This window comes from Heloderma suspectum, chromosome 4 (genome assembly GCF_057233095.1).
Source record: "Heloderma suspectum isolate Gila_16-S chromosome 4, 16-S_ref, whole genome shotgun sequence".
Classification (NCBI taxonomy): Eukaryota; Metazoa; Chordata; class Lepidosauria; order Squamata; family Helodermatidae; genus Heloderma; species Heloderma suspectum.
In genome coordinates, this window is record NC_139461.1 from 172,045,153 (window position 1) to 172,065,069 (window position 19,917).

General features: G+C 41.7%; 1 protein-coding gene across 1 annotated transcript in view; it reads left to right on the forward strand.

Annotated features, from left to right (window-relative positions):
* The window catches only part of XPR1 (xenotropic and polytropic retrovirus receptor 1), a 160,335-nt gene that overhangs the window by 109,218 nt on the left and 31,200 nt on the right, over positions 1–19,917 (forward strand). Inside the window, exons 8-11 of the mRNA XM_084851285.1 lie at positions 7,736–7,923; positions 10,043–10,222; positions 13,346–13,511; positions 14,020–14,214. Coding sequence (XP_084707411.1) covers positions 7,736–7,923; positions 10,043–10,222; positions 13,346–13,511; positions 14,020–14,214 — 729 coding nt within the window. The remainder of the gene's footprint in view (positions 1–7,735; positions 7,924–10,042; positions 10,223–13,345; positions 13,512–14,019; positions 14,215–19,917) is intronic.

Genomic DNA, 19,917 nt, shown 5'->3' on the forward strand with positions numbered 1-19,917 from the left:
CTGGCTCCAAGGTGAGCACATTCTTGAATTCCAGCAGGGCAATGAGCAGGAAAGGGGCGGGGGGAATGGCAATTAGGAACCACAGAAAGGGGAGCTGGATTCAGTCTTTGGCTTAGGCAGGGGCTTCAGAAGGAATGCCTAGCAGCCTTATTGCTTTGTGAAGGTCCAGAATGGGAACATGAAAGCAATGGACAAATACCTGAAAGTTACATTCTGGAACTAAGGGGATGGCCCAGAACAAGGTCAGAGTTCTCTGAATGTTTTGTCACACCATGGAGATGAGACTACTGCAGAGATTTCACTAGTCACGGGTTTTATTTATTTATTTAATTTATTAATTGCCCATCTGGCTGGTCACCCAGCCATTCTGGGCAATGTACAATAATAGAAACAGTTTAAAACAATAAAAAAATTATTTTATAGAATTTAAAACAATTCTACATTAAAACATCATATTTCTAAAAATACCCTAACCCACCCCAAATGCCTGCCTGAACAACCATGTTTTTAATGCGTGGCAGAAACTCATTAGAGAGGGGGCATGGCGGAGTTCCCTAGGGAGGGAGTTCCACAGAGTGGGGGTCACCACAGAGAAGGCCCTCTCCCTCGTCCTCACCAGCCTAGCTGTCCTGGCTAATGGGACAGAGAGAAGGCCATCCGAGGCTGATCTTGTTGAGCAGCCTGTCTGGTGTTGCTGGAGGCACTCCTTGAGATAGGCTGGGCCATTTGATTAGTGAAAGGAACAATTCAGTTAGCACTGCTGCCCTTCTGTGCTTCCTACCATATGTCTCAGTCGATACATCTTCCCTGGAGTATTCAAATCAACTTTCACAATAGCAGAGGCCAGTTGCATTGGAAAGTGAGATTGTATATACAATATTATTTGTAAAAACAAAAAAAAAGCAGGTTACCAAAACTGAAGGCTGTTAAATGTAACTGGCCCTGGTTACTGGATGAGGGCCAATAAACTGAAGCTCTGTCCAGATGAGATGGTGGTGCTGTTAGCAGGTTGTTTGCCTATCCAGTTGAGCTGTGTTCAGCCTGTTCTGGAAGGTGTTGTGCTTCTCCTAAAGGAACAAATGTGTAGCTTAGGCTGCTTGTAGGTCCATATTTGTTATGAGAGGCCCAAGTGTCCTTGGTGGCATGGAGCACCATCTACATGCTTAGGCTAGTATGCTGGCTACAGCCCCACTTCGATAATGATAGCCTGGCTGGTTAAGGTCCTGTTTAGATTATTGCAATGTGTCATACATGGGACTGACTTTGAAGACTGTCCAGAAACTTCAGCTAGTACAAAGTATGGCAGTAAGATTACTGATTGGTACTGGGCATTATGTCCATATTATGCCAGTATTGTACCATTTTCACTGGCTACTGGCTTGCTTATGGGCCCAACTCAAAGTGCTGGTGTTAGCTGCCAGGGCCTAGCTTCAGTACTGCTGTGGGTTATAGCCAGGATTTGATTAGAAGTAGCATGGAATGGCTTGGTCCCATTCAGCTTCTGGAATGTCAGAGTCTGTGTGAGCTTATCTCTGTCAGTGTTCTCAGAGCAGAGCCAGGTGGAGTCTCCCAACTCCCTGTCCACCTGCTGGTCTGGCCTTGGTAGGCAGGGAGGCTGGAAGCTGTCTTTGAGAACCTGATAGAGGTGGGGTGGGATTTGCAGAAGGGTCGCCCAGGTTGAAGTGTCACTGCTGGAAGGCTGAGCAGTGACGCCCTGTTTAGGCAGGGGCTTGCTGAAAGGCTAAAGGCCCTTGTCTGTCAAGGGATCCGGAGGGGGTGTCCTACAGTCATGCCTTCCCTTTTAAGCTGATGCAAAGGCAAAGAACCTTTGCTAGGAACATCTCATCTTCATTGCCCGAAGCCTTCTCTGTTTGGATCCATCATCTGGGCTTTTGGAGGCACTCTGCACATGGACTGGAACTTTGGATTGTTAAAGACTTGCCATGAAAAGTACTGTGAGGCTTTTCATAGACTTGAACTCTTGTTGCTGTGTATTGTGTGTCTGTATTTGTAGTCAGCTCAGTGTTCGGCCGGCTAGGTTTCATCTACGACTTTTGGACTTCCCTCTGCCAGAACACATGAAGCGTGGAGTTGCCAATGCGAAAGTGATGGCCTGGAACTCCTTGTGTGTGTGGGTATGCCCTTCCCTTGATCTTGGACTCTCTATGGGTGTGGGTTGTTTAGGCCTTTCAAGAAGTTATTCCTTGATTGCCTGATGGGTTCATTCCAGGAATCATTACCTTTCCATGCCTGGGGTTGGAACCCCGTGAACAGATTGTCTGGGTTAGGTACCCAGGAATCCAGAGTCCCTTCCCTTGTGTTCAGAACCATGGAGATGGCAACGGAGAAACCACGTTGATGAGGATCTCAGTCACGGTAGTAGTGTTTAGCTTTGGACTGTTCTGGAATTATATAGAGCCTATAGCTACTGATAATCAGCTATATGATTTCTGAAGAGTGTAACTATTAAGCTTTTGCTGTGGGATTCCCTGCAATAAAGAAATTTCACTGATTTGGGTGTCTGGTGTCAGAGTGCCTGAGCGTGTGTGCTGGGGGAATCGGGAAACCTGACATTAACCTAAAAAGCCCTTCATGGCTCGGGGCCACGGTATCTGAAGGATTGCCTCTTCCCATATATTCCTACTGGAGTCCTGAGGTAGTTATCTGAGGTCGTGTTCCAAGTGCCCTCACATGTTGCTGTTGCTCTCTGGGGTATATTGCCTCTGAAACTAGAAGTTTCATATAGTGATCACAGCTAATAGCCAATAATAGCTTTATCCTCATGAATTTGTCTGATCTCCTTTTAAAAGCCATCTAAACTAGTGGCCATCTCCACATCTTGTGGTAGTGAATTCTCTAAATTGAATTATGCGTGTTGTGACAAAGTACTTTTTATCTATCCTGCATCACTTGCCAATTAGTTTCATTGGATGACCCCAAATTCTAGTAGTATATGAGAGGGAGGGAATAAAATTTCTCTACACACCATGCATAATTTTATAAACCTCTATCATGTCTTTCTGAATAGTTCCAAATGTCCACAAGGTGACCAATTGATCATTTTGGTTCCCTGTTTCTGCACTTCTTTCCAACTCTACAAAATCCTTTCTGAAATGGGGTGATCAGAATGATAGACAGAATTCCAAGTTGGCACCACTGTGTAATTTTATACACGCATTATGATACTGACAATTTTATTTTCAGTCCCTTACATAGCATAGACTTTTACAGCAGCCACACCCTGGGTTGCTTTCATTGAACTATCCACCACAATCGCAAGATCTCTTTCTTGCTTAGTTGCCACCAGTTCAAACCCCATCATTGTATATGTGAAGTTAGGATTTTTTTTGTTCAAATACACATCAGTTTACATATATACTGAACCTCATTTGCCACTTGCTTATCCTATCAGCCACTGTGGTCTAATGGTTAGTATTCAACTGGGACTTAGGGGACCTGGACTCAAGGCCTCACTCAGCCATGGAACTCCCTGGGTGACTTTGGGCCAGCCACTGACTCTCAGCCTAACCTACCTCACAGGGTTGTTCTGAGGATAAAGTGGAGAGAAGGAAGGCCATGTATGTCACCTTGGGCTCTTTGGAGGAAAAAGCTGGATATAAATATGATACATAAGCAGTGATGTGGGTTTTCCAGAAGATGTTCCAATGCAAATTAAGTTAACTTGCATAGAGTAATTTGTATAGGAAAATATTCAGTTTGCATAAGAAAATGTTCTGATGCCCTAGAGCAGGAGATGTTTTAGCCTACAACTCCCATCATCCTCACCATTGGCTATGCTGGTTAGAGCTGATGGGAGCCATAGGCCAGAATACCAGGAGAGCCACAAGTTGCCCACCTCTACCCTAGAGAGACCTGAAATATTTGAAGGGGGAAATTAAAGGACATTTACTGTGATTTAAATGTTATAGTATGTTGATTTTTTTATTGGAATGCTTGTAAAAATTTAAAGACAATAGTATGTACTTCCCTTACATTGTTTAAATTTAAGAAAAAACAAGGTATTGAAAACTGTTCACACACTAATTTTAGCAACCCAAAGAAATGTGTGTAATATGTTTCATCTGTTTCAGCAGAATTCAGCTGTCTTTCACTGAGGGTGTTGGGACACCTTAAGCTTTGCTAGCACTATTTATTAGTTCCATTTCAGTTTGAGACATACACACATACATACACATTCTTTCACATACTTGCAAGGGATAATCAGTTGAAAAAACATTAATTACAGTTAAAGTTTGAAACTGCCAGGCTTGCCTGATATTGTATGTGCAATTGGCATACATCCATTTTTACTAATGAACATATGAAACAGAAAAAGAGCACTGGAAAATTTTCCTGTTTGGAAATTTTTCCACCCCACATCTCTGCACATAAACAAACACACAAACAAACACATTCACCCAGTTTGGAGAGAGTCTCTTGGAGCTCTTCACGGTCAACTTGGGTTTTCACCCCCCAAATAATTCGTCAGCCGCAAACATGGCCACCTCACTGCTTAGCCCTGTCTCCAGATAATTTATGAACAAGTTAAAAGACACAGTACAATTCCCTGAGGGACCCCACATTAGAGGACTGTCTTATCCCGTCACTGCTATGTTGACTCAGAGGACTTTGATGAGGGAGTTTGTCAAATGCTTTTTGGAAGAGGGGGCCACTTAAGAATAAGTTCAGAATCACTTACTTTTGGTTGGCTTCATGACCAGCTGGTCTAAGTCACAGTCATTTAGGATATCTAGGAATTTTGTTTTTGGCATGACCCAGGATACTGTTGGCATGACCCAACATTTACCAAACATATATGAGCATAATTGAAGTCACCCATATTACACTTTCTCCTTTGGGTAACCTTTTTAGGTTACTGGACAGTGCCTTCTTAGACAGAACTACATCACCCCTGTCGTATCCCTGTTACTGTCTTTTCTGTAGTTTGTATCCAGGGATAACTGTATTGGTTCTCTCAATTCCACTCAGTTTCTGTTACACCCATTATGTTCTCACTTAGTGCCAAACACTTCAGCTCCCTCATTACAAATGAAAGGGGTTCAAATCTACAATAATCAAGTGTAGAGAAATTAAATTAAGTACATGCAGGTGTGAACCAGCCTATATTAGGGTTTCTAGACTTTTTGGACAAAATCAGGGCATTTTGTAACTGTGCCCAGAGAGGCTCATTATAAGAGATTTTGAAGTGTGCCCAGTTATTTTGAACTTACTAATTTATAATTGCTACCATGCTCACTGTGCTCATATTGAACATCCTGAACATTCCTTATCTTTTCATCCTTTCCATGTCTGGGATAATGCTAATTTGTCTTTCAAGAACTCATAATTTATAGTGCATGGAATTGTAAATCTAAAAATTACAGATGAACAATTATTCTTACTGCTGGTTTAATTTTTTTTAACTGAAGAGATAAGATCAAAGTGCTTCAAGGAACAACTGATGCCAGCCATGAGAAAACTAAATGGCACTAATTTAATGCAGCTAATTAGCAGTCCTCTCACTCATATCTGCTTTTTTTAAATTGAGAAGTGAAGAATATAGAGAGTGTTTTGCAGAGGCTCATGGAGAAATAAAAAAAGACCCAGTCTACAAAGGAGACTAATGGAAGGAATATCTGTACTAGGCAAGTTCCAGTGGGAAGTTTTTGATAACCAAGCAAGGAAGCAGAGAGGTCCTTTGCATCATTTAATTTTGCTGAATAACTGAGTTTAGAGGAGCCTGAACCATAAACAGTTTTTAAATATTTGAGAGAATGAACAAGATTTCGTCCTTCTGGGTCTATTGCTCTGTCTCCTACTTACAGTATAACCCTGTGTATGTTTACTCAGAAACAAGTCCCACTTAATTCAATGGGACTTTCCTCTCCACTAAGTGTGTATGGGATTGTAGTGTAAATAATGTAATGGCTTAAAATCATTTAAAATAAAATGAATGATAAAATTATTTAAAATAAATAAATAATCATACTATGTATAAGGCAGTTCAAGAACTGGGTGGCTGAATTAAACAGAATAATTCCAGCGGTACTCCTGGTAAGATGAGGAGATCATAAGGAAAAGCGAAACAACACAAAGGAAAGAGGAAAGGAGAAAGGGAATCAGAGATTAGAAGTTGAAGGAACAGGAAAATATATCTTTTCAAACACTGTTAAACAGTTACTAGGAGGAAAGGCTATGGATAAGGGGAGGCCATGCATTCTAGAGGAAAGAGACAATAAGAGCAGAAGGGCAAAGTGTGAAATCAGAGAAATAGCCTGAGGCTTAGACATGAGAACGTATTGGCAGAGCAAAGACAGCAGAAGGCAAACAGAGAAGACAAGACAGATAAGGAGAGAGAAGATAAGGAGATAGCCTTTTCAAAACAAATTCATTAAATGAATATAAAGCAACTGGAAGGTACACTAAAAAGTATATTCAAACTGGAAAGTACACTAAAAGCAGAGTTTCCATGGGTAGCTCTCTTTAAGTGCATCATATTATACTGGTACTGGCAAACCTAGGAGACAGGAAGTAGTTTCTGGCAAAATGCCTATTGTAATGATAACAAAGGACTTAAGGGGCTGGTTTGCCCATTACACTGAGACATATTTTTACAGATATGGGAGCCAGGAACAACATCTGTAATCTTGGTCTATATATAATTTTCAGTTAATCTTCAGTTCTCATACTAGTGTACCTCTCAAGATGGTTGTGAAATTAGGGGAAGAGTCTGGGGTGGGAAGTGGGGGTACAGTGGGACTGCCAACTGTGGGCACTATGTGTATTGCACGTACACCTGTGCTTCCTGCAGCAACTCGTAAAGTGTGGTAACATATGCATCTTGTATAAATGTCTGAGTATACACATTTTGGGCACATGTTCTTTGGGAGCATTTGGGGCCCACCTTTTGTCCTGCTAGTCAGCCATCAGCTGGGCAATGGGCAAAATATCTACATCCTTATTAGGATAGTGGGGGGGTGGAGGATTGCTGGCAGGGGAGGGGGATACTGATCAGGATTGCTGCAGGCTGGGGTGCTTGTGACCCTGCCAATTCATGAGGAAAGGTGTGATCCCTGATCCCACACTTGACCTTGCTATAAGTATACGTTTTCTTGTTAGGGCTGAGTGTCATCTCCACAGGCTCCATTTGTGTTGAGTCAATCTTGTATGAACCTAACTTCTGAAACTCAGCAGGAATATATTGAGGCAAGGCTGTTTGGGAATCCTCATGGTCATCACAGAATATAGTCTCTAAACCAGAATGTACTGATTTGAGCAGATTCTAGTTAAAAAAAAAAAAAGAATCTTCCATGGCCTCCAGTCTTTTACAGATTTTTGACAGCTTGTTTATTCCATATCTCCCCTCCAAGACTTTTACCCCTTATAAGTTCCATCTCTTCTTTCCTGGCATGACAAAAGGAATACAATATTCCAAACAGTAAAAGAGTCATATAAGTGGCTAAACAAACTGACTTTAAGTTTATGTGGATATTTCCCTTAAATATAGTTTAACCCAGAATCTGGGTTTTCTAGCCCCGAATTTCAGATGTTCTAATGTTAAGCTGCTCAAAATAAGGGTGTAGTGAGCATTGGTATCATACTCAAGGTTTTACTGATATTTTACTGACAGTGTGGACTGTGGAGTATGGCCCCTATAATGAAGGAGCAGGAAGCCAATAGTCTCTAGTGAATGGTCCATTCTGCACATGTTTGATTTGAGTCTTCTTCTTAATAGGTGTGTTTAATATGAAAGGATTGAACGTGTGGCCACTCATAAGAATCTATCGAGGTGGCTTTCTCCTGATAGAATTCCTCTTTCTCCTTGGCATTAACACGTATGGCTGGAGGCAAGCTGGAGTGAATCATGTCCTCATATTTGAACTCAACCCACGCAGCAATTTGTCCCATCAGCATCTCTTTGAGGTAAGTAGCACAATTCAGAAGAGTGTTGGAAGTAGGGATGTCAGAGAATTTCTCCAGGAATGCCAACGCATTCGGCCCCCCGAAATTGGTGGAGAAGCGGTCCGCGCCCCCCCCCCCCCCGGATGGGACTTTCCTTTGGCGAATGTCCCTTGTGGCGGCGGCTCCCAGTGGCGGTGCGGCGGTGGTGGCGGCCGGTCTTCTGACCGGCCGCCGCCGCCGGCATTTCCAAGGAAAAAAAACAACAACAACGAACGTGATAGGCTACGTAAAGATTTACGTAGCCTATCACGGCTAGATTTTCAAAAAACACCGTGATAGGCTACGTAAATCCTTATGTAGCCTATCACGGCTGACTTTGGGGAAAAAAAACGCGTACGCAAATGGTGGCGCCCATGGGCGCCGCCATTTATGTTCCTTATTTTGGCCCGGGTAGTCTACGTAAATATTTACGTAGACTGCGGCGAAAATAAGGGCAACGCTATTTGTGTTGACCTTATTTTCGCCATAGTCTACGTAAATATTTACGTAGACTACCCGGGCCAAAATAAGGAACGCAAATGGCAGCGCCCGTGGGTGCCGCCATTTGCGTATGCACTTTTTTCCCCCCCACAGTCAGCCGTGATAGGCTATGTAAGGATTTACGTAGCCTATCATGGCTGACTGCAGGCCAGGGATGCAAACGGCGGTGGCTATGGCCGCCGCCATTTGCGTCCCGGCAGGAGAAGAACTTTCGCGGCCGGAGAGGCGGGGCGCTCCCCCCTGGCCAGAATTTCAGCGGGGAGGGATGGGGCGCCTCCCCCCCGGCCAGAATTTTGACGGGGAGGGACGGGGCGCCTTCCCCCCCCGGCCAGAATTTCGGGGGGAGAAACGGAGCGCCTCCCCCCCACCACGAAGCAGCCTTCGGGATCAGGTAAGTGACTTTCGTCCATCCCTAGTTGGAAGGTCTGAATTGGTGGTGAGAAAGCAATTTCCTTAGATGAGTGTAGCCTAGTCAAGGAGACGTTGGTACTAATATCTCTTTAGTTTGATTATAGCAATGTAACTCTGTCCTCTTCAAATTAGGTGACCTTTATATGTGTTTAAATATGCAAGCTATCAAGTTTCACAGGTCTCTTCATTAGGAATTATGGCTTGGTTGCCGATTCCTAAACTTGAAGCTCTAGCCAGCTTAATTACAAATGCACACAATGTTTAGTTGTTTCAGATACTGGCCTAATTGTAAAGCTTTTACCATCCAAACAGAAAATACATTATTCAGCAGGGGGGTTCAGGAAATCCATTGTTCCTTGTTTGCATCAGAAGATTATGCATTTTAATTCCCAAGCGTGCTTGTTTTAAGGTAGTGAGTATGAATTTCATTTTATGACAAGGACTTAGAAGTAGCATAGGAAGTGACATTTTGGAATGTGGAAATCTTCCCCTGAATGCTAAGATGCTGTTTTACATTTGAGATTTCGTTTGAGATTTCATGTGAGATATGGGCTTATCCATATAGTTGTCACTCATGTGTTTGTTGCATTATATTAAATACATAACAAGAGGGACATGCAACAAAATGTTGCAACGTATTTCCAGCCTCTAGGAGCAGCACTTCTGTTCAGGGCTCCAGCCAGCCTAGAACAGGAGTGTTGTAGAGCTGTTCAAGCTTCCCAGAACGGGGGGAGTTTCAGGAGGGAGAATGGGGGAAAAAACAGATTTTTCTTTTCTACATGCCCTAAGGCCTTTCTCTGCTACCAGCTCCAAATCTGAGCATTTGGTTTGTGTGTGTTCTGGAAAGTGGGAGATTAGTTGCTATTCCTCTTGGAACATCCATGCATAGTGCAGAGAAGGAAGCCTTTTAACCTTACAGCAAGCATAGCCCCCCACCCACCGATACTATAAGTTGTTAGAGGCTTGAGCAGGTAATTGTTATTTGAAATATATAGTTGGTAGCTTTAGGTTTGATCAAGTAAGTTGCGCATATATCTTTTTTTTTTAATCCATGTTTTCCTAAAAATAAATGATATTTTTTATGGCTTAATAATTTTTTTCGCAAATTTTACCTCTGTGGAACAAAATTGTTCAGATTTTGGGACATACTGTGTTTACAATTGGTTTTTCCCCCCATCCATTCTGTTAGATTGCTGGATTCCTTGGGACATTGTGGTGCTTGAGCCTGCTGGCATGTATATATGGTCGAAACACTGGTTTTCCTATGCAGGCAAACCCACTTATCTTGTATGGATTTATGTTGCTGTTTCTCATCAACCCTACAAAAACCTTGTACTACAAATCCCGTTTTTGGCTGCTCAAACTCTTGGTAAGTTGGGATTTGCTCAAAACTCATAAACAACACCCCTCACCCCCCTGGTAAAATCTGCGATAACTAGATATTGTTGTTCTTCATGTAGGGCATGGTGGGTTACGTGACCCGCTTATCAACAGATAATTTGCACACAATGCTTGTTAAACATGATTAGTGGTATGTATATGTTAATAAGCAAAAGCTAAATTGACAGGATGCACTTGGAATATTAGTAGTGGGTGGCGGTATGATAACAATCACTTTTGCTAGCAGAATTATTAAACCCCTTTGGAATATGACAGCTCTGCAGTCATTACTGACATAACCATAATTCTAGGTACCAGCTGATTGATGGTACAGATTAAAGTTACTTTTTTCAAGCATGGTGAGTACTTCTGTTTTACCTATAAACTCTTCAGTGAAAAATGAAGATTTTGATACTTTTAGAATGGTTTTGAGCATGCGCTTCCACGTTTATAGACCTATATACCCACATCCCATTGGGCTTTAAGGAATAGCACTTGTATAATTGTTTTTGGGTCCTAAAAACGTAATAGTTCTATTCTAGTTTTGCAGGTGATGTCTGAAGCTACAGGGTTGTACCCTGGCAGTGCAACACCAGTGGCAATTAACTCCAATTAATCAGTGGCTTACTTGTATATGTTGCATGTGTTCTGTAGCCATTGGCCACCTGAGTCAGCTATCACTTATCACAGCTGCTACAGGCATAGTGTACTGAGAGCCCTTTACACCCCAGTCTTTGTCCCGTTCTCCAGGCAATGAGTGCTGCTTGCCCACCTACGCTCTGGCAGTGCCTTACTTTTACTGGTTGAGAGGAACAAGAAAGTTGCTTCTGACTCTGCAGGCTTGGGAACTTGTGGGAGGTCTCAGAACCAATAGATCAGGAATGGGCAACTTGTAGCCTTCCAGATGTTTTGGCCTACAACTCCCATCAGCCCGAACTACCATATGCAGTGGTGAAGGATGATGGGAGTTGTAGATCAAAACATCTGGCAGGCCACAAGTTGCCCACCCCTGCAGTAAATACTAGAGACATCCAAAGGCTTCTTGTGGAGCCTTATTCAAAAGCTACTGTGTGAATGCGCCAGTGATTTCGCTGTTGATAAGCTGTGTTCAGGATAGTAGCCTAATCTCATTTTAACTATATAAACAAACACTTAGGTTGTGTTTGGACAATCATCTGCAGCTTCATAAACCATCATTTATGAAGTTGTGCACAAGGGCCATGCCCCTCCTTCACCCCTCATATCGAACCCTGACTTCAGTGCCAAGATCCTGACTTGCATTAAGCCAGAGTTCATTGTTACAGACAAATTGTGAAACGTTGGTTTAATGTCAGCATCACGGGTAATTATGCAGATCACGGGCGTGTGCACAGCATGGGCGGGGAAAGAAGTCACGATGGCTTCTTTTGCCCCTACAATCATCCGAACCTGGTCAGTGTGTGATGGGAGAAGGAGAAAAGTGAAGTAGGAACAGATGTCCATGGTTTATGAAGTGATCATCCATAGCTGATGAAATTGAGGATGATCATCCAAATGCAGCCTTAGGCCTGGTTTGCACATAATGACAGCCCAGAATATGGGTTGAGTATGGATTGTTGTTGAATTGTGGGTTGTCATTACATGTGAACCTCGCAGTATAGTTTAACCACGAACAACCCAAGAAGAGAACCCGTGGTTTGTTGTTGAGTTGTGAACTCTGGGTGGTTTGTGGCTAACAACCCATAGTTAAACCATAGTGCAGGGTTTGCACGCAACGACAACCCACAATTCAACAACAACCCATGATTGAAGGGCAACACATACTCAACCTGTACTCTGGATTGTCGTTACTTGCAAACCAGGTCTTGGTCTGTAATATGTGCACATTAAAAAAAAAAAGGCACAACTTTTTAAAACTCTGCCATAACCTAAAACAGTCAATTCCTTTTGGCTCTGAACTTGGTAAGCTGGCCACTGAGGGTGTAGAGAAAGATTTCCAAACAAAATACCAGGCTATCTTAATTATTGCTTCATTCCTCATAGTTTATATATTCAACAGATCTCAATGTCCCTATGAGATTCATTCCACAGACTAACAATTGGGTGTTTCCCATGAAAACTTGCAAATAATTTGTTTTGTGCTACTGTTGCCACCAGAAAACTCAAATGTAGTGAGACTCTGCAGGTTCCCTTTAGTTACATTTTGGCAAAATGTGTTCCGTCTTTAGCAGGGAAGGCTGCAAGGCATATGCAGTTACCTGAAACATCAACATCACAGAACATTCTTCTGTACCTGCTGCTTGTAGTGTAGAACTGAGCATCAGGACGAGATGATCTTGGTGTTGCCCTTTTAGAATTTGGATGCTGGTTGTTGTAACTAACCAGGCAGGAAGAGCTCTAATCCAAGGTAAATGGAGCATGAAATGGCCTAGCTTGAGAGGCATGTAGCTGGTTTTTAAATCTTGAAGGTGAAATGAGCTGAGATGGAGAAGTATTTGTTTTTGCTATTAGTTCAAATTCCCTCCAGCCATCATGGTGAGAGTAAACATTTCTAGTAGTGGTCCTTGGAGCGAAACAAATTTCCTACAACTCGTGTAAATTCAAAAGTATTTTACAGTCTATATCATTCACCCTTGCAAAACATCTATGAAATTATTATTTGCAACTTTTATGTGGAAAACATAAACAGATGTGGGTATAAAACACTTTTCTACAGACGTCAATAAGAAAACTCTTAATTTTAATGTAGATTTAACGTGAATGCCCAGTATGTTCAGAGCAAAGCAAAGATTTTGAACCCGTATTCCCAGTCCAACAGCATCTGCTGACTTTCCATAAAAACCAGAGTTTCTGTGATTTGTCCCTATATTACAGGCATTGCATTGATCCAAAAAACTATGCAAGAGCCAAAAGCATTAGGCTAATCAGACTCATAATAATTAGATGTGCTATTTACATAGAGTTGCACCAACAAAGATCTATCCAGCAGCTTTACATCTGTCTTGTAAAGTTGGATGATAGGATAATTTCTGTAATGCAAACTGTCTGCTAGACAGAATGTGCTGTCACCTTCCATATCTGTGTTTTTCACAATTAAGTTTGTGCTTTTCCCCCCCTTTTTCCTTTTTTGCAGTTTCGGGTGTTCACTGCCCCCTTCCATAAGGTGGGCTTTGCAGATTTCTGGTTGGCTGACCAGCTTAATAGTCTGGCTGTGATACTTATGGACCTTGAATACATGATTTGTTTCTATAGCTTTGAGCTCCAGTGGACAGTAAAGGATGCATTGCTAGGAGATCCAGGTATGTCAGTGGGAGGGAAGACATAGTAAGTGCCATGTGTAATCACATGTCTGCTCTATATTTGAAGCAAGTTTGAGCATTTTTGTTCAGTGAAAAAACATAATGAATCTTCTAGGCATTTGGCATGCAGCCATAAAATCACATTTATTATGTGTGTGGAGGTCTGTTTGTTTACAGTGGCTATTAGCAATGAAGAGCTTATAGGAAAATATTTCTTGTAAGGAATCTTTGAAGGCCCAGTTCAACAGGGTGGTGGGGAGAGATGAAATTATGTTTGTATTTAGTTGCTAAGTTTACATTCAGTGTCTTTATGTGATATGGCATTTATATGACGCACTCCTGGATAAAGTGTTGGATTTGTACTGCTGAGCACTAACTATAGTTATACCTCCAGTTCACAAGATTTTGGGCTTTTTTGTTTTGTTTTGAGAAAATGGATCCATTTTAAGAGAAATTGCAGGAGATCTTTTTTTTCCTTGCCTTTTGAAGATTTTCTTTATTTTTGCAGGTACTCAGATCTGCAACAACTATGCCTATGGTGTGCGAGCAGTTGTTCAGTGCATTCCTGCTTGGTTGAGATTCGTCCAGTGCCTGCGCCGATACCGTGACACCAAACGGGCCTTTCCCCACCTGGTTAATGCTGGCAAATACTCCACAACTTTCTTTATGGTGACATTTGCAGCCCTTTACCGCACTCACAAAGGTACTGGTTTAGAGCCTGCTCATCAGCCAAATTTCTCTTCCTTAAATGCCAACATATTTGAGGTTTCTCAGAATTGTTGATAGTGTGTCTTTATTTATGGGGCAGGATGGGGAGCATAACAGGGTTCAGGGAATACCAGTGAATTCTCAATAACGGCTTCTGAGGAAATGGCTTGCTTTGCCATCCCCCCCCCTTCTTTTATGGAATCTCTTGAAACTTGTGACTGATTCAATGAATTCATCAGTCCTTCATGTCAATTTCTGAAACCATTTAGTTTTTATTATATAGCTATAGAATTGGAGTAGTACCGTTCCCAGCCTCCCAAATTATAATTTATTTATACAGCACTTATCAGTATGCATGGCACTTAACAGTTTAATAATAAAAAAGACAGGTGTTTGTTCCCAAGAAGTTTGCAATCAGAGTTTTGACAATGGGGAAAACAGAGGGAGGGAAGAGATCAGATTAGTAGTGTGGTGACCCAGAGTAAATGCAGTTACACATACTTAGAAGTAGAATTATAAGAAGAGTACTACATCTATTAAACCTCTAAGTTGGCCCCAGAGGAGAGTTACTTGCTTGTTTCTGATGAAATGGATAGTTCTGTGTTTATGCTGCCTTGAACACCCTTTTGCTAAGATGCAAATTAAACAAATTAATTAAATGATGCGGTCTGTGCCATCTTAAGCATCTCTAAGTCTTTCAGTAAAACTTGTCTTCTCAAAGTGCTAGTTTAGGAATTTTTTTGAGAGTGGGAAGTGGTAGTTTTAAAGCTTTTCCCTCCCAAAATGGAGATAGATCCTTTTACTCATATATTTTTCTATGAACAGAAACAGGTTAGATGCTAGATGTGTGAGGAAATTAACAGTATTTTAAAAATGTGTATAGTAGTTACTATTTATTTATTTATTTATTTATTTCATTTCTATACCGCCCAATAGCCGAAGCTCTCTAGCCTTTTTAGGTTTGGTAGTCACAGTGCTGCATGAAACTGAAAAGAATCATTGAATCATAGAATAGTAGGGCTGGAAGGGGCCTACAAGGCCATCGAGTCCAACCCCCTGCTCAATGCAGGAATCCAAGTCAGAGCATCCCTGACAGATGGCTGTCCAGCCTCGTCTTGAAGGCCTCCAGTGTGGGAGAGCCCACCACCTCCCCAGGTAATTGGTTCCATTGTCGTATTGCTCTTACAGTCAGGAAGTTTTTCTGACTGTAAGAGACCATAAAGTTATGAATGTGGGAAAAGTGTCCAGTGCTAGAATAGTGCCTCTTGACTTTCATATGTAACTTTATGTTTTACTCAAGATGCTAGGGAATTGCTTCCAAGCCATTAATCTGCAGATTGAGATCTCTTGAAACATCATGTTCCCCCATCTCCGCAGAAACCACAGTGATTTGCTTTTGCTGTTCTTGCAGAAGAATAAAGCTTTTAGTTCCCTCTGCTTCAGGCAGTCACACTGCCTGTCTTTGTTCTTTTCCCCTCAGCTCCCATGTCAGTCAAGGGGTTTCAGTAGGTTCTAAAACACATGCTGATTTAGCCACATGTTGGCAAAAGTACATGTTTTATTCAGGTGTAGGTACAACAGAAGCAGAATTTGAGGAACTGCAAATTCTGCTTAACATTTTTATTGCCCTCAAGTAAGCTTCTCTTTATCCTCCCTTTGATTTATATTTTCTAGATTTTTAAGAGAACACCAGGGTTATTACGGAACCTTGGACCTCCTTGCCAGAATGCTGCTATTGAAGTGGGATTAGCAGCTGATCAGTCCAAATGTTGACAAGAATTTTGGGCATATTAGCATAAGAGCTGTAGAGTTAAAAGTTACCAGTATTCATGGCAGAGAGGAGATACCATTGCACAAGGAGCAATACATTGTAGGGCTGTGCATAGAAAAAATAGTCGCTTAGGAACCTATCTTCTTGGCTTGTATCGGGTGTTGCCTCAGCTTTGAGGCTCAGATAGACATTGCACTTTGCCTCAGGTCCAAAGCAGAGGGGTTGCCTTGCCTCATTCTCCAAAGCCTCAGATTTCTTCCTCACTAACTATAATAGGGGAAATCAACAGATGCGCATAACTTAAAAAAAAATTTTTTTGGCAGAATTACATGAAACTTGGAGGCTTAGTACTCAACTGGGAGAAGAATGATGCTAGCTAAATTTGACAATTTACGTGAATTTATTATTAATGCTGAAAAATTATAGGCTGCCTTTCTGAACCAGGTCCCCCCATGACATGCAATGTAGAGGTAGCTCTAAGTATGTCCCTTGAAAAACTTCATACGAATAGGTGCAGGGGTTAGGGACAGGCTTCATGATGACTGGCCAGCCTCTACCACCTCTCCAGCTCCAATGTTGGGAGGAAGACTGGGAGTGATTCGGCAGCTGGATAGACAAGGTTCTTAGAGAGACTTGGCCATACCAGGCCAATCTGGCAAGCATTCCACCACCCCATGGCCTTTCCTGCTCTAGTGCAGGAAAGGCTTGCAGAGGAGGGTTAGAGCTGCTGCTTCAAGGTGCTTAGGTTGTTCCTTTGAAAGCCTGCAGGAGGGAGGTGTTCCCTCAGGAAAAGCCAGTGGGGCGGGCTGGATGCCACCACTTGAAGGTGCTTGAGGTGTGTTCAAGCAGCAGCATCCTACCTGCCCTGTCCCTTGGGATACTTGCAAGCAGTGGTGCCCCACATGGCAGACTCCTGATCAGCCCTGAGCTGCCTCAGTTTCCAAGCCAGTTCAAATATCTCTGAGGAATACTCACCTTGAACATATGCCTCATCTGAGGTGAATGCAAAACCTTATTCTCTGTTACAATTTTTAAAGTAGATGATAGTGTCTGAACATTGTGATACAATAAAATGAAGACTGTTTGTCCCAGCGTCATGAAATCTTACTCAGAGATTCTGTTCCGAGTGCTATAAGATATTTTGATAAGAAATGGCAGAAATGCATCAGTTTAAAGATTTTCCCTTGAAGTACAGTTTTCACATTTGCATCCATTTTTTGTGCATCCATAACAAACTCCCAGCATTTCCTTTTGCCATTTTAGATTCTATCAAATTTTCAGAGAAATAAAAAGCTGTCTGACTTCTATAAAATGGTCATACAGTCCTTATTTTGTTTCTACTTTATCTTCAGTGGATATATTTCACATGCGGATACAAAAGCAGATATAAACTTGAAGTCATAAGTAGTTGTTCTAAGATAATATCAGATGCATTTCTGTAGTTCTAAACCATTCATTGTTCTGATTTCCAAATGATGCCTGTATTTTAATTAATGATTTTGGCAGCCATTTTGGATTTTTAAATTTCCTTTTTCTCAGCACTATAGTGTCACAGAAGGCTGGGTTAGACATGAAGATATGTAATTTAATGCTGTGCAACTAACAGAATTTATATTGGTGTAGAGATGGTTGTTGCCCTTGGATTTAGGGTCAAAACTAAAGTGTATTGCTTAGGTACAGACAGATTTGGATTCAGCAGGTAAAAAAAAAAAAAACCACTCAAGGAACAATTCCCCTCAAATAGTGTCAAAACTTGGGAAATCTCCCTGACTTGGAGGAATCATGACAATCCATAAAGTAGCAATAGCCTTGTTTTGTTGACATTGAAATGTCCTATCATAGCATGCACCTTCCATGCTGTGCACATAAAAATTCCAGGCTCATCTGTGTGTTTTTCCAGCCTTCTGATAAGTTAAAGAACACTAGTTAGCATCCTAGTTCAGAACCAGTGGCAAAATATCAGGGTAGTACCTATAGAGGCAAGCCTCCCAAGGCATTTATGTATCTGGAGAAACATGAAATGACATGAAATTGGGAAGCCAGCTTTTTGCCAGCAAGAATGGAGGTAATTCCAAAGGGGTATTAGTGTGAAAGCAAGGGGGAGGGGACCTTGTTGCTTACTGCCTGAATTGTGCAAAAGAACAGACCTGTAATGGTTGCCATGGTAACAGAAGTATGTTCATTATTTTTTAAAAGGCTCCCCTCCCCATTATGTTTGTATATGCCAGTTGCTGACTTCAGGGAGAAGTGGGGGCTCTGAGCTACTAGCTGAGAAACCAATAATCCTCTCTTAGAAGGTCAGGTTGTTGACTGTCATCATCTCTTTGTGTGGGAGCTGCCGAACATGTTACAGCCGTTTTGATGGGATTGTTTTCCTTCATTGATTTTTGTAGTCAAGGAAAATGTTGGCTCTCTTCCAGAGTCTGAATCTCATGCACATATTTATGTAGATTAGCTAGATGCTGGCTCCTGTGGGGCAGTTTTGAACAGCCATATCAAACACATTGGGTAAGCTGCATTACCTATGGCTGTAATCCAAAGGATATTTATGTATGTGGTAGTGATTAGTTAGTAGGATTTGATTCATATAATGTGTTTAGGCCTGGGATATTAGAATGGTTAGCTATATAAACACAAGCGGGAAGGGATGATCCAGTGTGTTTGATATGAGTAGTCCATTCTTTAAAAGTTGTACTTGGTCAACCCAGCATCCTGCAAAAATCGTTAGCAAGGTTGTAGCACACTTTTCTCTCACTCAGTCCTATGGCTAAGATATGCCAACAGATCTAAACGTTCCTTATCCTGTTACTCCTAGCAGAAGTACCTTACTAATGTTACTGTATTGTTTTTTTTGCAGTCCCCACTTCCCTGAGCAGTAGGAAGTTACAGAGGAGCGTCACATACTCAGACATTTGTAATATATATAACGAAAATATATAAGTTGATCAAGTGGGAAGCAAATAGGCACACAGGGAAGCAATGGTTGCCCCAGAGCAGCATCGGCCTAGCACCCCAAAAACTTAGTGACCCAGAAATTTCTTTGGTAAAATTTCCCAGTCAGAATGGCTTGATTTAAATCAGATTTCCTACTGATACAACTTCATATATTTCCTCAACATCTCGGCACTAAACCACGTTAATTTACAACTAAATAGAGTATTATTTGCACTGTTTAATTCTTACAATCAAATCTTACATCCCTTTGTCATACTGTATACATTTTGTATGCTTTCCCTTCCACAGTTTGTGAGATTAACTATTATTATTTATTATTATTATTTATTGCATTTATATCCCGCCTTTTTTCCTCTTGCAAGGAACCCAAGGCAACTTACATTAGCCTCCTCCTATCCATTTTCACAGCAACAACCCTGCGAGGTAGGTTGGGCTGAGAGTCTGTGACTGACCCAAATTCACCCAGTGAGCCTCCATGGCTGAGTGGGGACTAGAACCCGGATCTCCCGGCTCCCAGTCCAGTACTCTCACCACTATACCACACTGGCTCTCACTGGCTTTTCTCAACTATGGAAATATAGGAGCCTGCAAACTGGATAATTTTGTCATCTTCTTTCCAGTGTTGCTTCTTTCTGGTTTGCTCTGCCTTGGCCCATCCCCATCTTCACAAAAACAAAGTGGCAAACAAAATTAAATGCCCATGGCTGATAGCTCAATGTAAGTTCCGATAGTTACTGGGCAGGATAGAGCAGTGTATTTTCATACAGTGGCAGTGAAGAGCCTATGTCTGACAGAATATAAGTATTCACATTTGAGAAGTGATCAGATTGGTTCTTCATTTACACAGAAAAGCCTCTTGTAACTCAGTGTATCTGGTAGAGGTTTGAGTCTGTTTTTAGAGTCAGTTCTCAGTTTGCAAACTCAAATGTACATAATTGAGCTCACAGGAAGCTATCAACTAAAATACCAGTC